The sequence below is a fragment of the Triturus cristatus genome, chromosome 5_1, assembly GCF_964204655.1.
Source record: "Triturus cristatus chromosome 5_1, aTriCri1.1, whole genome shotgun sequence".
In the NCBI taxonomy this organism is placed as follows: Eukaryota; Metazoa; Chordata; class Amphibia; order Caudata; family Salamandridae; genus Triturus; species Triturus cristatus.
In genome coordinates this window covers 919,267,098-919,284,850 of record NC_140587.1, presented here as the reverse complement: position 1 = coordinate 919,284,850, position 17,753 = coordinate 919,267,098, and the positions used below count along the sequence as shown (strand labels likewise).

At 39.9% G+C, this 17,753-nt stretch overlaps 1 protein-coding gene across 2 annotated transcripts in view; it reads right to left on the bottom strand.

The window, feature by feature from the left end:
• Positions 1 to 17,753, bottom strand: part of RPRD1A (regulation of nuclear pre-mRNA domain containing 1A) — a 309,821-nt gene that overhangs the window by 265,290 nt on the left and 26,778 nt on the right. For both annotated transcript variants that reach the window (XM_085605954.1, XM_085605953.1), the window contains exon 2: positions 12,197 to 12,326. In XM_085605954.1, the coding sequence (XP_085462080.1) occupies positions 12,197 to 12,326 (130 nt within the window). The remainder of the gene's footprint in view (positions 1 to 12,196; positions 12,327 to 17,753) is intronic.

The window sequence follows — 17,753 nt, the reverse complement described above, 5'->3', positions numbered from 1 at the left end:
GAATTTACTGCAGACAGGTCACATAAAACATGAACAAAACAACAAAATCAATCATGATGACAGATAGTGATACATAGAATCAATACTTAACAATATATACAGTACAACATATAATGGCTTGAAAAACAGCAAGATGATTGTTTCAGTAGAGCGATGTAATTTTCTACACGCGTTTCGGCATATAAAACGCCTTCTTCAGGAAAAGCCAAAGTAATTGAGTCCCAGATGAGCGTTAATACAGGGGATTCTCAGTGTACAGCAACAGGTGACAGTTACGGTAGATTCTACCGGTTATCGAGGGTCCTGATGATAAAGGTAGAGGATAATCATATGTATCCTGACGCGATCTCTATATGAATTAAAACAATAATACTCAAAATCTCTAGGTATTCTCATGTTCCATGGTTGTAGTTAAATCAGTCTTGGAGGGCGCTTAAACGAGAATACCTAGAGATTTTGAGTATTATTGTTATAATTCATATAGAGATATCGCGTCAGGATCCATATGATTATCCTCAATCTTTATCATCAGGACCCTCGATAACCGGTAGAATCTACCGTAACGGTCACCTGTTGCTGCACACTGAGAATCCCCTGTATTAACGCTCATCTAGGACTCAGAATTACTTTGGCTTTTCCTGAAGAAGGCGTTTTATATGCCGAAACGCACATAGAAAATTACATCGCTCTACTGAAACAATCTCTCGCTGTTTTTCAAGCCATTATATGGTGTACTGTATCTATTGTTAAGTATTGATTCTATGTATCACTATCTGTCATCATGATTGATTTATGTTGTTTTGTTCAAGTTTCATGTGACCTGTCTGCAGTATATCCATGTATACATAGCCAGACTTTTATACAAAATGAATAAAAAAAAGATTCATATATTTTTTATCTATGTGAGAGTACACTGTCTCAATTGATTAGATTCTTATGTTGATTTAAACTTATAAAATGTAATTATTGCTGCCTAGAAACTTTACCTCTCATGAAACAAGGAGGCAGCTCCACAATTCTCCGACTACCAATGCTATGTGTGCTTCCAAGTACCTCGCCCTGCTCTACCCAGCTCTAAACGCAAATTTTTTTGTTCACAACCAATGGTAATCTCCTCTGCCACTTGATTTACCCCAGTACTTTGTTTATATACTTGAAAGCAAACCAAGCTTCTTAGATCAACCCCGTTTACTTTTCCTATTTGCCTATTTTTTTATAAAAAGTGAAGTCATACGGAGTCAGAGTTTTTCTTCGTTATAGTTTGTACTCACCTATTAAATTATAAATTCTACTTTTCTCTATTTTGATTTAGAAGATTTCCTCTATTGTACAGTCCTTTATGCGCCAGTGCTTGGCCGCTGGGAAGTGGATTGAAGAGAAGGGGCAGTTTTGCTGTCTACAGATACAGGGCTGAAAGGAAGGCAATATAGCATCAATCGCCCAGCCACAAGTTTATGGCATGGTTCTTTCATTTCCCTTCTACTCTGTATGTTGAAAGTCTCCTTAGCTAGGGTTCCTGCTTCACAATGTAATGTTCTATTTGGAATGTTTCCTATTGAGAGCTTAACTTATTAGATCAGTTGAAAGAAGACGACAGAATGGAAATAGGTGGCTGGATTTTTTCTTTCTGCAACAAAACTATCTTGTTTTTTGGACATAGATCTCTGTGGAAGTAGTAAAACAGCTATCGAAATAATGCAAATAGTAGGCCGAGACCCAAATGGTTGAGCTCAGATGCAATTTCATGCCCCAATGCACTCAGAATTTGGCATTGATCGGGTTGGGGCAACAACAGAAATGCAATTCATTATGTATCAGTGGAAGCACATCAAGGCGATTAAGTTAATGAAAGTGCAGCAAAAGTAACAAGAGAATGAAATAAGTCAATATTAAATAATCAAAGTCTAAACCTATGAACGGTACAATGGTAGGTTGGTGCACAAATGATGGTGAAAAGGCATCCTCAAACCAAATATTCTGCAAAGCTGCAAAAAATAAATAACTGACTCGCCTAGAGGATTGGAAGGTCAGATTAAAGTATAGTAATAATTTGAGAAGGCACAATATCTGATAAAAAAGGCTTTCCACAAGCCTAAAAGTGCACAAGTGCAAGTAATCTCAATTATATTTTATTTCTTTAGCTAACAGTACACACAAATAGAATAATGCTTTGTAAAAAAAAAAAGAATATCAGCAATCAATCTGGGTAAAGGTAAAGATCTTTTTGTACTAGATGTCTAAAATATGCTGCTTTATGGATTACATTATTGAAAACAATTTCAGGAGACTCACCAAGGGAAAAATGTTAGGCAATGGGGTATATGTGGGGAGTTTGCAATCGTTAGGTTTGCCAACTTTTTATTCAATGCAAGAAAAAAGCGAAGGGAAACCATGCACAGCAAATAAGGAGCTTTTTAGAAAGAAAGTATAGATGAATGTTTGTAGACAAACACATACACACTTTCAGTGGAAAGGAATTACAGGTTAAAGGGACATTATATTTGGGTGACAATGTCATCTAAAACATAACACAACCACTGAAATTCACCAATTATAGTTATCTCAAGTAACTATAGAGCATGCCCTAAATTAAATGTAACTCCTGCCCCGGCTATGCACAGTGTTGCCATCAAGTGATGTAATTTCAGATGTCATTTTGAATCTGATCAATGCAGCCATTGAACATGTCATGAGTGATGTGATATGCGAGGGTAGTAGCAGCATATGGAGTTGGCACGAGTTAGTTACTTTAGGTCACAAGTTATAGTAAGCTGAGAACTATAACTGGTGAATTTGTGGGGTTCTTTTTGGTTTAAAACTACGTTTTAACTGAGGTTTTCACCCAACTATCACTTCCCTTTAACCCATTGTTTTTGTCAGTAAATGTCGAAGGTATTTTTTGTAAAGTAAGCTATTACGATTACTAACTATGCCAACTTAACCTTTGTTTTTTTTCCATTGAATTTCTATGTTTTTTTCATGTTAATGAAGATCAAGATCTCCATCCTCACGCGCGGACAGAGTACCAAAGTTCCAAGATGGCAGCCACAGCTTTTCCATCAAATTGCAGCCAACCAATCATTGGCTGTGTTTGCGGATCCCTTGCAGAGTGAAATATACATACTTTAAGCATTAATTTCTCAAAAACTACTGAACGGATTAACACCAAAATAAAAAATAAAAATTTAAAGCACGCTTCCTGGAGCAAGGTCTGGCTTTCTGGCAAATTTGGTGTAATTCAGTTAAGCAGTTTTTTTGTGTGGCATAGCTGTTCAATTCTCAAATGGAAAATTGCATGGGAGAGTTTCGTGAATCCCCAAAACTTTCCAGGAAGAAGCAGCGTTGGGTGAGCTTTTTTTTGGAAAGCTTCATGAAGATTCATAAAACAGCTCCAAAGTTATTAGGAGACAAAAAATAAAATTCCATTTCTATGGAAAAGGGGTCCTAACTAGAACTACTCAGTGGTGACTACCACTGGGAAATATACATGTTTGAATAATGGAACTAAAAATAAAAACACTGATTGAATTTTAGAATCTTACATTTTTTGTAGTGCAGCTCACCATATGGATTTGCAAATTCCACTTCAATTACTTAATTTGTTCTTCATGTTTGAGCAAGGTTTAAATGTTAAGATCCTTTAGATTAACCACCACTAAGACCAGTGGATTTAAAGATAGTTTCATATTTAAGCTTTTATAACTTCCACCTGAATAATGAGCCAAAATCTACTATTGCTATGTCTTTACACAACTTTTTATTTCCAGAGTAGGTTGCCTTAACATGCTATTAATTCAAATTGGGTTTGGAAACTTATCTGCTAAGTGTATCCCGTCAGACTGATAAAATACATCATTATGCCCCTCTAGACTCGCAAGATGGCTCTGTGCGTAAAGACTCAGCCTTCCAACATTTCAATGTAGCTATGTAAGTATGTATGTGACTTAGCTTAAACCAAGCTACAAAGGAATGCAGCACTTTACAAGAGATAGGTGTAGTATAAGTCATTACACACAGCGGAAATGAGAGAGAGGGTATGGGTGGAAGTAGTAAAGAGATACCTGGAAAAGGAGAGAAAAAAGAAGGAAAAATTAAATAAATAAATAAATAGGATAGGAGGTAGAATGTAAGGGGAGGGAAAATAGGCACACAGAGGGCAGGTGAGAATACAGGGGCCTGGGTGTGCCGGAGATTGTGGCACCAGGGAGGCAATGCTACAGTATGCTGTTCCCCGAAGAGAGGAACTTCTAAAATTAGGCACTGGATTAGGTCTGCTATCTATACACAGATGATCCATACTCCGAGATCACCAGGATCAGCTTGGCATATTCCCTTTTCCTTCTGATATTTCCTTATTTTTCAGATGGATTACTCTACTGTTGAGACTTGTGCGTCTTCCACCGGAAGTCGTGGTTTTGCTCACAAGATATGTCGGGGTGTTGGAGCAGATGGCCATGGATACTATGCGAGTAAGCAATAATGGGCTAACCCTATGTCCCTCAGAACCTGGGTATGAATATGCAAAGACAACAGTGGTTCTGTCGGGATAAAGATATTGCTTTCAAAGGAAAGAGAATAAATCAATGGAAAATTACTGTTTATAATGGACGAAATTGCTCCCTCAATCCAAAACATAAGCAATGTTTTAGCGAAACAATAATGAAAAGAAACACAAAGACACAGATTTATAAGGGATTTGACATTTATATAAATTACGGCATTTATATATTTTAGAGGCAATAAACAAGGCTGTCACACCAGGATATGATCTACTGTGATGTGCACTGACGTGACATTAAAGTGCTCGGTGACAAAAGTGAAGTATATACAATATATACAAGGTGAGAAATTGTACAGTATTTACAAGGTAAACAGAAGATGTTCAGAGTATTAGAGCACACCAGTGACTCTAGCCAATATTAAGGTTGCTTATTCAATCGGAGCTAGAGACTTGGTAGATCTGAACCATGAGGAATCGTCGATGTTTTGACCCGGACAAGGCTTAGTAAGAATGTCGTGGCGGGTCTTAATCGGGACATAGAGGGGGAAAATAAGAGACAGCCCAGTTCAGGGTAACCTCAGCCTAATTGTAAGAGTGGGGCCAAGCGGGACACTCTTCTTGGGCGATCTGCGGTGTTCAGTGAAGCAGCCAAGCGCTGTAGCTGCGAGGAGTCTACGGCAATTAGGGCCGACTGTAGAAAACAATAAGTCACGTTGGAAGCCGGGCGGTGTTCAGTCAAGCTCAGGTCACGAGGGATCTGCGGCAATTCGGAAACAACTGTTGAAAACAATCAGTCGTGTTGTTTTCAGGGATGAGTCCAATGTGGAGTTCGCAGCCAGGCGCGAGACCTGCTGAACCGGGACTCGCGCCTGGCTGCGAACTCCACATTGGACTCAAGTAAAACATGGTATGTAAAAGATAAATGGCCCAAACCAGAATGACCACATCCCAATATGCATAAGTAACATAAAAAATAAATAAATAAATAAATAAATAAAACACAATCTAAAAGCAAACCAAAATTTACTAAAAGACACCTTCTTCAGTCACTGGCTCAAAAGGGTTAGAAAATTACAAAAAGAAAAGTATATGTGAAACTTTAAGCAGTCATCAAGTCACTAAATCCATGGGATCTTCCAAGTCTCCAAAACTAAAGTTAGTGGACTGCAAATTTACTAGCCAAAACACACAGGTCCCTTTGTAAGAGCACATATTCCCAGATCAAGAGTGGGTAAATTCTGAAGCAACTAGATATGCAACCAGAACATGATCACTTTTTGCCAGCTCTTGCTGTTAAGTTTCGGCAATTTCTCTAGCAGGGAGAGGTTTCATGGTGAGCTGCCTTGGGCAGAGTTCTTATGGGTAAAATAGCAGTTGCTAATAGATGGGAAAAACCTCAAAATTTTGGTATGTCGTGCCCAGAAGTTCTGGATTCTACCAATGAAAGACAGAATGAAAAGTAGGCCTAATTACATTAGCACTGAAAACGGATACTGGACGAACGTTTATTAATTTGAAAAGTTTTATAACGCGCTAACATGACCCGGTAGGGTATCAGAGTGCTGTACATCGTCGCCCGCTTGTTAAGCTTGAGCAGGAAGGTATAATCAAAGTAAAAACAGTAAAAGCAGATTACAGAGAAAGGCAAATAAACATCAGCATTTTGAGCAATAGGTAGATTGCAACTAAAAAAAAAAAAAAATCGGGAAGGTCAAAGTTGTGAGGTCATTTCAAATAGTATGTGAGGTTACAGAGCTGTCGACTCACAGGTCTATTCATGATCGAGCCTAAGATTACTGACCCGGCCGGTAACAGAGAAATGTACAACGTTGTCTGCTGGTTGATCTTGAGCAGACAAATAAACCATAGAAAACTAAGCAAAAACATTAATGCATAATAAGGCAAATGGCTATGAACATCAGAATCTTGAACAGTAAGCGGATTGCATCGAGGTAGGAGAGGACAAGGATGTAGGATCATTTCAAAAAGTTTAAGAAGTTACAGAACGATTGCCTCCAGCGGCTATTCATGAGCAGGCGTTTGACTTCTTTTTTAAAAGGACGATGGCGAAGGGATTGTTCCGATTTCTGGCGGAAGAGCGTTCCATTTTCTCGGAACAAGACCGGAGAAAGCGCAGTTGTAAGTTTCCTTCTTTTTGAACTTTGGAGGTTTCTCCAGTAAAGTATTTGTACTTCTTAGTGCCCGATTCCCGCCCAATAGTTCTAATTTATTTGCTAGGTAAGTGAGCATGTTATGGTGCAGTGTATTGTGAGTCAAGCAAGCTATCTTTTACTTGATCCTTGCGTCAATGGGCAGCCAGTTCACTTGGCGTAGATCAGGTGTGATGTGGTAACGCTTTCTTGAGCCGGTGAGGAGTCTGGCAGTAGAGTTCTGAGTGGCTCTTAAAAGGTGCCAGGTTAGATTTGGAGAGTCCAGCCAAGGTTGCAATTCTGTATTTTAAACGGGAGATCACAAGGGACTGCATAGCTTGTTGCAGGTTAGAGGGTGGCAGGAACGTTTTGATTTTGTTTACTGTGCAGAGTTGGTAATTGGCTCCCCTTGTTGTAGCACTGATGTAATCCTGCATATTTAGGCATTTGTCCACAATTAGGGCTAGTGATCTAGTGGAGTTAACAACATGTGGGGTGCAGTTGAGGGCTGTTAGCTGTATGAGTCAGTCATGAATTGGCACAGTAGGATTGTGTGGGGCGAGCAAGAGGTATTCTGTTTTGAGTGAATTTGGCAAAAGGTGGTTGAGCGATAACAGTTGTTGGGTTTTTTAGAGTGCAAGGTTGAGAGTAGCAATGTCTTCCGGAGAAGAAATTTTCATATACAGTTGGGTATCATCACCATACATATGGCATTGAATGTTAGATAGTTTCAGAATTACGGTGAGGGGCTACAGATACAGGTTGAAAAGAGTAGGTGATAGAGCGGATCCTTGTGGGACTCCAATTGAAACAGGAATACGGTTGGAAATGACATGGTTTACTTTGAATCTTTGAGTTCTACCTTGAAAGAACGAGATAAACCAATTTAACACTGTACCTGATAACGCCATCCCCCTTTCAAGTAGGTCAATAAATTTGTCGTGTATGACCGAATCAAATGCTGAAGAGAGATCCAATAGTATAAGTAGGCATGGTTCATTCTGGTCTAGAAGTCTTATGGCATCGTCTACAATGTGTGTATAGGTGGTTTCTGTACTGTGACCCGATCTGAAGCTATTGGTCGAGGATTGAAAATGATCAATGTGATTATAGAGTGGAGTACGTATATATTTATCGAGAAGTTTGGATAGTCATGATAGGAGAAATAGGTCTGTAGTTGTTAGGCTTAGATAAATAGGCCTTAGGTTTCTTTGGTATGAGGACGACGACCAATCTTGAAGCAATCTGGAATGAGGCCTTACGTGAGGGATTCATATACAATCTTAGATCAGAGCGGGAAAATGGATGAGGTAAGCTCTTTAAAGAGATTGGTGGGCATAGGATCAGTGAAATGATTTGATGGTTTTAAAGTAGTTAATATGTTAAGCAGTTCAAGATCATCCGGAAGTCTGACGGTATTCCACAAGGCATCATTTTTTGGATTAAAGGCATCCGGAGCGATCACAGGAGAGCTCATTCATGGTAAACCAGAGACCGGGGAGTAGAGAGCTTGATTCTGTAAGTCTGGTACGGAGAGATGCAGATCCAATTAGATCTTTCTTGTTTTTTCAGTGAAATGGGTTGAGAACTCACAGCTTGGGATTGAGTCTTTAAGTGTCAGAGTTGTTTAGAGGGTTGGTTCGATTGTTGTTTGATGATTTTGAAACTATTTTTTAGGTCTATTTTTGGCCATGTCCAGTTGCGATCTAAAGTGATCATCTTCAGAGCTGTGTATATGTTTGTTATAGGCATTTTGAGTCTTCCTTAGTAGTCTGAGGTTAGATAGGGAAGGAGAAGTTCTCCATGATCTTTTAGCGAGCCTAAGATTACTTCATTTCTCGTTAAGGGAGCTGTTGAACCAAGGTTGAGAATGCTTGTTAGGGATTCTTTTGAGATGTGGAGGAGCAAGTGCATTGAAGATATCCGTCATGGTATCAGTGTAGTGGTCAGTGAGATCATCCAAGTTTGTCATGTTGTGGGGCGGCTGAAAAAGAAAATTGCTCATAGTGGTATGATCATTTGCGTCGATGTTTCTCAGATCTGTAGATCATAGTTTGTTTTTTCGAGGTTGACCTTATCTGAGCAATATTATTTCCATGATGCAAAATGAGATCAAGAGGTGACCTGACCAGTCACAAGGTGCAATATCGTCAAGTTGAATGATGTTATCTTTGTCAATGATGAGGTCTAGGGTGGAACCTTTCATATGCATGGGCTTGTTTCAGAATTGGGTAAGATTCATGTCAAATAGGAAGGTCTTGAGGGGGTTTACTAATGGATCATTTTCATTGTTCCAATGCAAGTTGAAGTCCCAAAGGAAGATACGGTTGTGAGATTGTTCCGCATTTATTGAAATGGTCTCCATCATTTGTTCAGTGAACAGAGGGTTATCTCCAGGTGGGTGGTAGATAGAGTGGCGTGTACAAATTATTTTGTCATTGTTCCAGATTTCGAGTTCCAGGTGTTCATATGAGGACATCGGAGCAGAGTGAATCCGTCTCAAGCAGAGACTAGATCGATGGATGCCAGCAACTCCACCTCCATTCTAATTATGTTGTAGTCTGGGGGAACTAGAGAATGTCTAGGATTGGTGTTGAGGGTTCCTTGAGCCAAGTTTTCGTTATGATCAGGACATCTAGATCAATTGAGAGGATAATATCCGCAATATCAGCTGTTTGTCTTGCTGCTGATCTACAGTTAGTTAGCATCAATTTGATGACAACACTTTTGAGGTGTGAGGTATGGACCAGAAGTAAGTTTTCCATGTTCTTAGATCCGAGGTTGACACTGGGTTCTCTAAATTGACTGGAGGTAATTGTTTGTATATTGAAAGTAGATGGAGCAGAAACAGAATTAACTGAATTGTAGGATTGTAAAAGAGACTGAACGTCAGTTTGTCAGGTGATCGGTAACCCTATTAGGTCTGGAGTGATTGCTAGCGTAAGGCCAAGATTTCCCGTGAGAATTCCCTAGGTTATCCCTAGCCAAGATTTCCATTTGGAAGTAATGGAGTGTAGAGGAGAGGTTCTGATGATTGGCCCCAGAAGTAAAACTGAGATCCCCCAGTTTCTCTATATAAAATATGTGCAGTAAGATCTGTATGCTTTAACTAGTTTAAGATAATGTTTGATGTCCTACAGCTTATCCTCACTGAATGGAGGGTTGATCGTGTTTAAGGGAGGTAAGGTGGTAGGTTGAGAAAGATCCATTGGAAGGTAAAGACGAAGAGGTAATCGAGGCATCCTCATAAGAGAGTAAAGACGAAATGGGGGAGTTAACCTGCAATAGATTGAATTTGGGATGAGAGTTGAGAGATGGGTAGAAATAGATGTCAAATTGCTACCTTCCGTAGAGAACTTGGGTTGGGAATCTGAAGAGACATCTGGATTGTAGGGACTAATGCCAGTGAGGGATTTGGCTGAAGGCGATTTTATATTAGAAGGAGGGGGAAGCATCCCTAAAGTTCACTAGATTGCTGTTATTGCAAACTGTAGAGTGGTGTTTCCCAGTCAAATGTTTAGAGGGTTCAGGCCAGTTGAATCAGTTGTGAAATTAGCATATTTTAGGGGCTGTATGCGGACTTGGATTGACCTCCGAGGACACCCTGCTAGTGCATTGAGTGGGGTCAGCCTGATCTCTGATGGGGGAGAAAGATGTTGCGTAGGAGGTAGCGATGGTGGCAGCGCCTTGGGGATTCACTGAGTTGTTAGAGATTGGTCTGGTGACCGAGGAGTTACAATGTTAGCCATCGAGTTTTTAATTCTCAAAGATTTTGTCAAATTGTTCTAGGTTTTGATCAGATTATTGAATAAGAGTGATCCATTGTTGTATAAGGAAATGGAGAGGTCACCCTGTCCTCCTTAGAAGATTAAGTGTAATCTTTACTTCACATCAACCATCTGAACGACTTCTTGCCCATATTTTGGTTTATCTTGTGCATTCTCTGCCTATTATTGTAATTAAGAGAAATAGAACAAGGGTTCTGTGGGTATCATCTAAACACAAGTACATTCCATTCGCGCCAACCTATTTTAACACTAAGGGCCCGGTTACAATGTCGGACGGACCGGAGTCCGTCCGACATCGCTTTGGGAATGGAACCAAACGATCTCCTGTCCATTCCTGTTCTGTCCATTCCAGCAATTCGGATGCGACTGAACCCTGTTCGGTCGGAATCCTATACTTTGCTATGAGAGCATGCTATGAGAGCATGTATTCCGAACAGAATGCATGCTCTCATTGCAAAATGCTCAGGTGTTCATCCCTGCACCCCGAAGCAGGCACCTCAAGGTGCCTGCCACCGGGTGCAAGAATCAACAGGGAGGCACCATAGGTGACCCCCTTGGCCGCCATTCGGCAGCCATGCACCCATGGGTGCATGCTGGGGGCCCCTAAAGCGGTTTCAAATGCCTTTTTGTGCCGGAAAGGCTGGCACAAAAAGGCAGTGGGAAACAGCCATCGTAATCCCTCAGCCGGAAAGCGCCGCCCGGGGGATTAATGTGGGCCTTCCGAATGGCAGACGGGCTCTCTTAGCCAGTCGTCAGCCATTCGGAACTTCCCTGTATAATAATTTACGACCCACTCCATCGAAATGGGTCAGTCGTAAATTATTACAAACGGGTGATTACGATCCGGTTAGGAAGGCTCCGCCCAAAAGGTCGGAGCCCTTCCTAACCACATTGTAATCAGGCCCCATCAAATCAATAGCATTTTTCTTGGTTGAAGCAACAACTGACAGAGGATAATGGTGCAGTGCTCAAAAGTAAAGGTGCAGAAATATATATACAATCTAATACACATTTGTACAGTATGAAGTGTCACTTGTTTATTATTACAATATGCAGTCCAAAAAGAATTCCACACTGGACAACCCCTGAATATATGTCGACATTTCAATCCAATCAAACAATCACATAGGTCTCATCAGGACTAAAAAGTTGTATACATCACCTGAACCTCATATCTGTAATTAATACACAGAAGGTCGATGGTGAAGTGTATGGGGCCACGAGTTGACACAAACCAGGCCAAAATCATGTGGATTCTTGGAGAACAGAGTTCAGAGCCGAAATCACCCAAACACCACACTTGTATATAAAACAAGCACAACAGCTACGTGTGGTGCATCAAAAGAAACAGGTTGAAACAAATGGAATATACTGGTGTTTGAAGAGACCCACAGAACCATTGTCCTATTAATCTCATTTGCTACCGTGGTAATGCATTTTGGGAATATAGGGTTGGTCCAGTGTTATGTACTATTGTGATTAGGCATGTGTTCGAAATTACAGTAGTCCTATATAGTTTAATGGTTTGCAGTATTAATCATGATCAAAGTGAAAGCTCTTGCACAACAAACTACAGATTGACAAGTTTTGGATTTCATCACCTAATCACAAATACATTCGACTTTCAGATCTAAGTCTGTGAAAACCTACATTTTACACTTTAAGCAAAAGCAATGGTAAGGGGAAAAAAAACCCACACACACACAAAAATGGAGAAAACAGGTAAATCTTGTTAGTGAGCATGAAATGCATCGTACCTTGAAACGTGTTTAAATGCATCCACTATTACCGGTGCAAAATCTTTTGTGAACTCGGGTCCTTTCCTTTTGCTGTTTTGAATGACATCGTTGGCTAAATAGAGGAATGTCAGCTTTCTACTTGATTTAGCTAAAAGTAAAAAATAAAAATAAAAAATAAAAAAAAACAACTGTAATAACAGCGTTACAATCTACCAAGCCATGGATTGTTCAATACAAAACAAGGACAGCTGACGTAAAATCGTCCCATAATACCACTTCACACTAATCAAGAATCTGCAAAATTCTAACACCTCCTTGGACCACCTGCAACTTTGTAAATCAATCTTGGAACTAGCATGCCTGCCGGCCTTATTCAACATCAAATAAATGGAGAAGCACATTGGCACAGCTATTAGTTTCACTAATAATTAAACAAAACAAAAAAAACACACACTGCTTCACCACACCCACCCCACAAACCACAGATAGTACTACTCAAGAAATCGAATCATAAAAAGAAGTAAATGGCATGCTCTGCTCCCTTTATCAACGACGGTCTGTACGTTTTATTCGCTGCCGTTTTGCAGTCACCCGAAACACCATATTGGCACAATGGATAAAGAAACGTTCATGTTAACCGGAGCTGATAGAGCGCTTTCAGCACTCTATTTTGTATGGGTGCATTATATTTATGGTTGTCATGCACCTATATACAAGTATATCGTTTGTAGTGTTTTATGAACATGTATCCAGTAGACTCATTTACACATTCATTGTAGTGCCATGTCTTAATAGGATCATGTATGTATCATCATGCCTGCATATACAGAGAGCAGGACGGTTTATAACCATATAATGTAACCGTTTCTTGTTCAAGTTGCCTGACTTCCTAGGCCCAAGACGGTACTTGTTTTTGCACCTCCTTGGCTTCGAGAAATAAATAATGAAATGCATGTTGTTTAAGAAATAGCAGTGTTTTCATCCTACTGCAGGTATCGGAATGCCAACTTGTTATTTTCAGATTGGAGAAGATACAAGGAATGCTTTGAAGAGCGTTAGAAGCGAGAAGGGAGGATGTATTGCGTGTCTGGCTGGTCTGGGAACCAAGGCCACTTGCTGAACAAAGGCATACTAATTAAAAGAGCGTGAACCACCCCACACAGAAAAAGTTGCAATGGAAAGTTTTACCAGGATAAAGCAAGGAATCGATTTCTATATTGTATGACGTGCAGGGACAGAGACCCCAGACTTCTGCTAGCTTTCGGAGAGAAAGGAGCATCTTAGAACTCGCTCCTAGCCTTAAGCATTTTAACCCATTTGACGCGAGTACTTCTCAGGAAGTCAACACGTGCTGACACCTTTGGGAATAGATAGAAGGGTATTAGATAGCTTCTCCTATTAGTATAGTGTAGGGACAGATTTGTTTTATTCCTAATGAGAAGAGATTTGGACTCTGCTTCTATTCTGAGTTGTATCCTGATCCTAGAATTCACTATTGTATTCTTGTTATGCCGAATTACTTGTATCCGTAGAATCGGCTCTGTATTGATTTTTCTAGATCTATACATGTTTATCTTACGATGTGTATACATCTTATTACTCTTGGCCTTATAATAAATTGACAAGGCGGAGTCTGTGATATTTTCAGGTATATTGCCATTCTGTTATGAAGCGTTTTCCCCTCCACCACTTTTAGTAGGTAAATAAAAGATCCTGAGCGCTAATGGTTAGGAAGAAGACAAGGATACAATTTAGCGTAATCAGAGCTCAGCATCCTATTAAATTGCTCCTATCCATCTGTCAACAACACGACTGTACCACGTAAATGATGAATGACGATTACCATTTTTGTAGTTCGTGAAGAAAAGCCCTGACTTTACCAAGGCCAGTGACGACTATTAGGCTCTCTTAGATTAAGAGCAGCAAGCAGAAACTACAACCTCACCCTTACACCTGGGAGAGAGTAACTAATGAAAACCAGAGCGCAATACAGAAATGTGCTGTCATTCTAGGCTGCGGCTCATTCACAACTAGGGTTATCTATGTTGCGTCCTCAACCGAGATAGACACGATTACTACCTAATATTTTCAGATAAAGGGCGCAATGACTAAACTTGAATGTAAAATGGACAAATACGGAGATCATCCTCATAACGACAGTACTAGGGAGAGGCATATTATTTGTTGATAGAATAAAATCACAACTTAACTTCAATTAAGCTTTATAGTCCACCATTTAAGTCAAGGTCATAGGGTTCATGCTAAGCTTATTTGAAGCATGGTCACCATTAACTATGGATGTCCCACTGGTTTGCAATAAAATGCATTGAAGACAGTTGACTGACCAATGAGCTGCTAGCTAACATCATACAGCAGGAGCCCCCCGGCCTGCCCAGGTGGCCTTAGAAGCCAAAGTCCTTCTGAAATAGGTTATACAATTTGCTACAATAATAGGAACCTGTTGCATCGCTCACTTTACCAGCATGGCAAGGGCGAGTGGTCAACTAGATCTATGGGTCTTCGTAGATAAATAGCAAAGTAAAACCAATAAATCTGGATTTAATGTGCTATTGTATACAAACAAAAGCTCATGCAGAATACGGCAACATGGTGGCTACCTTAACCCGTTAACCACGGCGTAAATTCCGCCATGGGTTATTTATTGCACGGGCGGGGCCACGTCGGCCAACGGACGTGCGCAGCACTACCAAGGTAGTGCTCACGACGGCCGTTGGCCGACGCGCCCACGCAAGGGGTTAAATTATATGATCAAGACCCACAGTGGTATCTGTGATGGAGTAAAGCTAGAGAGACAGAAGCGAATGAACATAGCTGTTAAAGAGGTTCATAATGCATTCATAAGTGAGAGGCAGAGCCAAGGGTTGCATCAGGGAAAAATGACAGCTAAGAGCACAAACAGTGGCCATCATCACTAACAGAGTAGAAGATTAATGTTTACAGCCTTGGATGTTGCTGGATAAAAGCAAGTTTGAACAGTAACAATATTCAAATCTAGACACATGACAGCATCTCTATGACAGTGGTCCATGCAAGAACTCCCAGACTCCGAGCATTTGCATGCAGTAAACATAGGTAAGAATCTAGTGTTGCAGCGAAAAGCTTACCAAATTGGTATTCACCCATCTAACAAACTTATCTCACTAGGCCCATTTCATCATCATCAACCTTCAGTCTCACAATATTCTCAATTATTTCTTAGATTTCTACAATACCAGGGTCCTCCGATGGATCTATTTGTGGAGCTGAGGGGGACTAGGAAACATGAACAATTATTTTATGAGGACTTTAAATAAAATAATTGTTAGCTCAAACCTAATGCAAAACATTTCTCAGCCACAAATACAAATGCCTTGAGACAAGAAGTAGGACCAAAAGAAGGAGACAGAATCGATAAAGAATTCAGGGAAAACATCTAATGCCTTGTATTGCATAGATGAGTCAAGAAAATACAGCTCAAATCAGATTTAATGACAAAATATTACAAGTAGCCTCAAAACAAACAGAGCATTATTAGACAGCTGGAAAATCCTCTGTGTTGAGAAACAAGATACATTTTAGGTTCAGTTATTAATCATACAAACCAAAGCTGAGCGCTTCAAGTTCGCCCTCAGTAAGATCTGGTCAAGACTGATCTGCCGCACCATATGCCATGGTCGGAATCAGATAACCTCTCAGCCAAAAGGTTATTTTCCTGCACACTTTTCCAGCCGGCAAAGTACAGGATTCGAGGTCGCAGCTAGATATTGTTCAGTTCGCTAAAGTCTGTTCGACCCTTTGTGGATGCAAAGGGGCATAGAACAGAAAATAGGGATCAAAGGTCTGCCCGACAGCATGCCAGGCAGAAAAGGAAAAGGACAACCAGCCACCCCCCCCCCCCCCTCCTCCGATGGGGCAATTATACCTCCAAATGTTCCAGGTTTACACCCCTTAACGTATCAATTCCATCAGTCCATGGGGATCTAATTGGTCACTCATAGTGGGCTAATCAGTGAATCACACAAATCTGAAAGAAATAAGTAATCCTTTTTGCAAATTTCATTAAGATTAATTTAGTGCAATTGTGTTGCCATTTCGTCATTTCCACAGAAGTAGGTGGAACTTTACTTTGCTCACAGTCCATCCATTCCCAGGCAATTTTCCCCTGGGTTTGCAACAATATGGTTACATTTCTATCGAACATGCTTCTTAGCGAGAAGGGAGTCCATTGTTAGCTAATCCAGAAATGAAACTTCACAGAAAGTTCTCATAGGGCTTAGGTGACTGTCTCACATGGTTTTACATTAACGCAGAGTAAGATAAGCATTTGAGGCCTCATGAAAATTAGCTGAATCACTACTGTTTAATTTCACTATAAATCACACATTTCATAAATGCATTTCGATTCTGTCCATTATAGCAGTTCTAGTTTCTTTCAGGTACTGCATATCAATACTAGGCCTTACCAAAAATATTTAAGCATTATTTGTACTATTCTTTTTCAAAACAAATTAACGTGTCACTGTCAATACACGTGTTTTTGTATAGACGTTACAGAAGCTCAGATTTGCACCACGTCACATCTCTCTAATTTAAACAATTTTGAATTTCAAGAACTTCATTATGCGTATATATATATATATATATATATATATATATATATATATATATATATCTCTATATATTTCAGGTGCGATGCACATTTGAATGTTATCACAAAACTATGTTCACAATATTTTATTTTCTCACAACATGTATACACGTTCAGGTGTAGTTTTCAGTGTATCTCTTTATTTTGTTTACATTTTTGTATCATTTTAGAACACTCTGCATGCTTTTACAATGCAGTATGTATTCTCACGTTTTTCGACTTAGCCGGTTAACATGTCATCAGAGAAATATTTGTCGTAATGATCTTTTACCGGTGAGAATTGATAAAGGTAGACGTCAGATAATATCTACGCTCCATCACTAACTATGGGCAGAATCAGATTATATAATGATGGGTCATAGGTACTAATTTATGTCTTGCTAGCAATATTCACAGGCCAGACAACATATGATTCAACAGTCAGACAAAAGCAGGACTACATGGTGCTTTGTGTGGGTAAGGAAGTTCCTACTTACTAGAGACAAGTATTATGCATAAAATATTTATCTTTGCCCTTGAGAAAGAATTTGTGTGCAACAGATGGAAAAGCCTCACCCTCTCGGAGTGGCACACCACTTCAAGTGGGTGAGGTATTCTGTCCTTTTAAGGAAAGTTCCAGACATCAGTGGTAGTTAGGTAAAAGCACTGAAACACTGTAGGTTGTCCCTCTATTAAAACTGACTCACTCTCACACCCATGGCTTCTTAAGGTCTACACCACGTTTCCTCAAAACAGTTGCCTTTTTCGTTAATTTAGGAAGGTAGAAATGTGTACAAGAGTCACATCATCAGAATTCCTCAGAGACTGCAGCTATTTTAAAGGATGATTGCCAAATTGGCTGCGCTGACCCTGAAAAATAGGTTTTACATCTCTAAACCGAGGGAATCCAAACAACTAATCAAAAGGTTCATCTGGTCCTGCAATGTC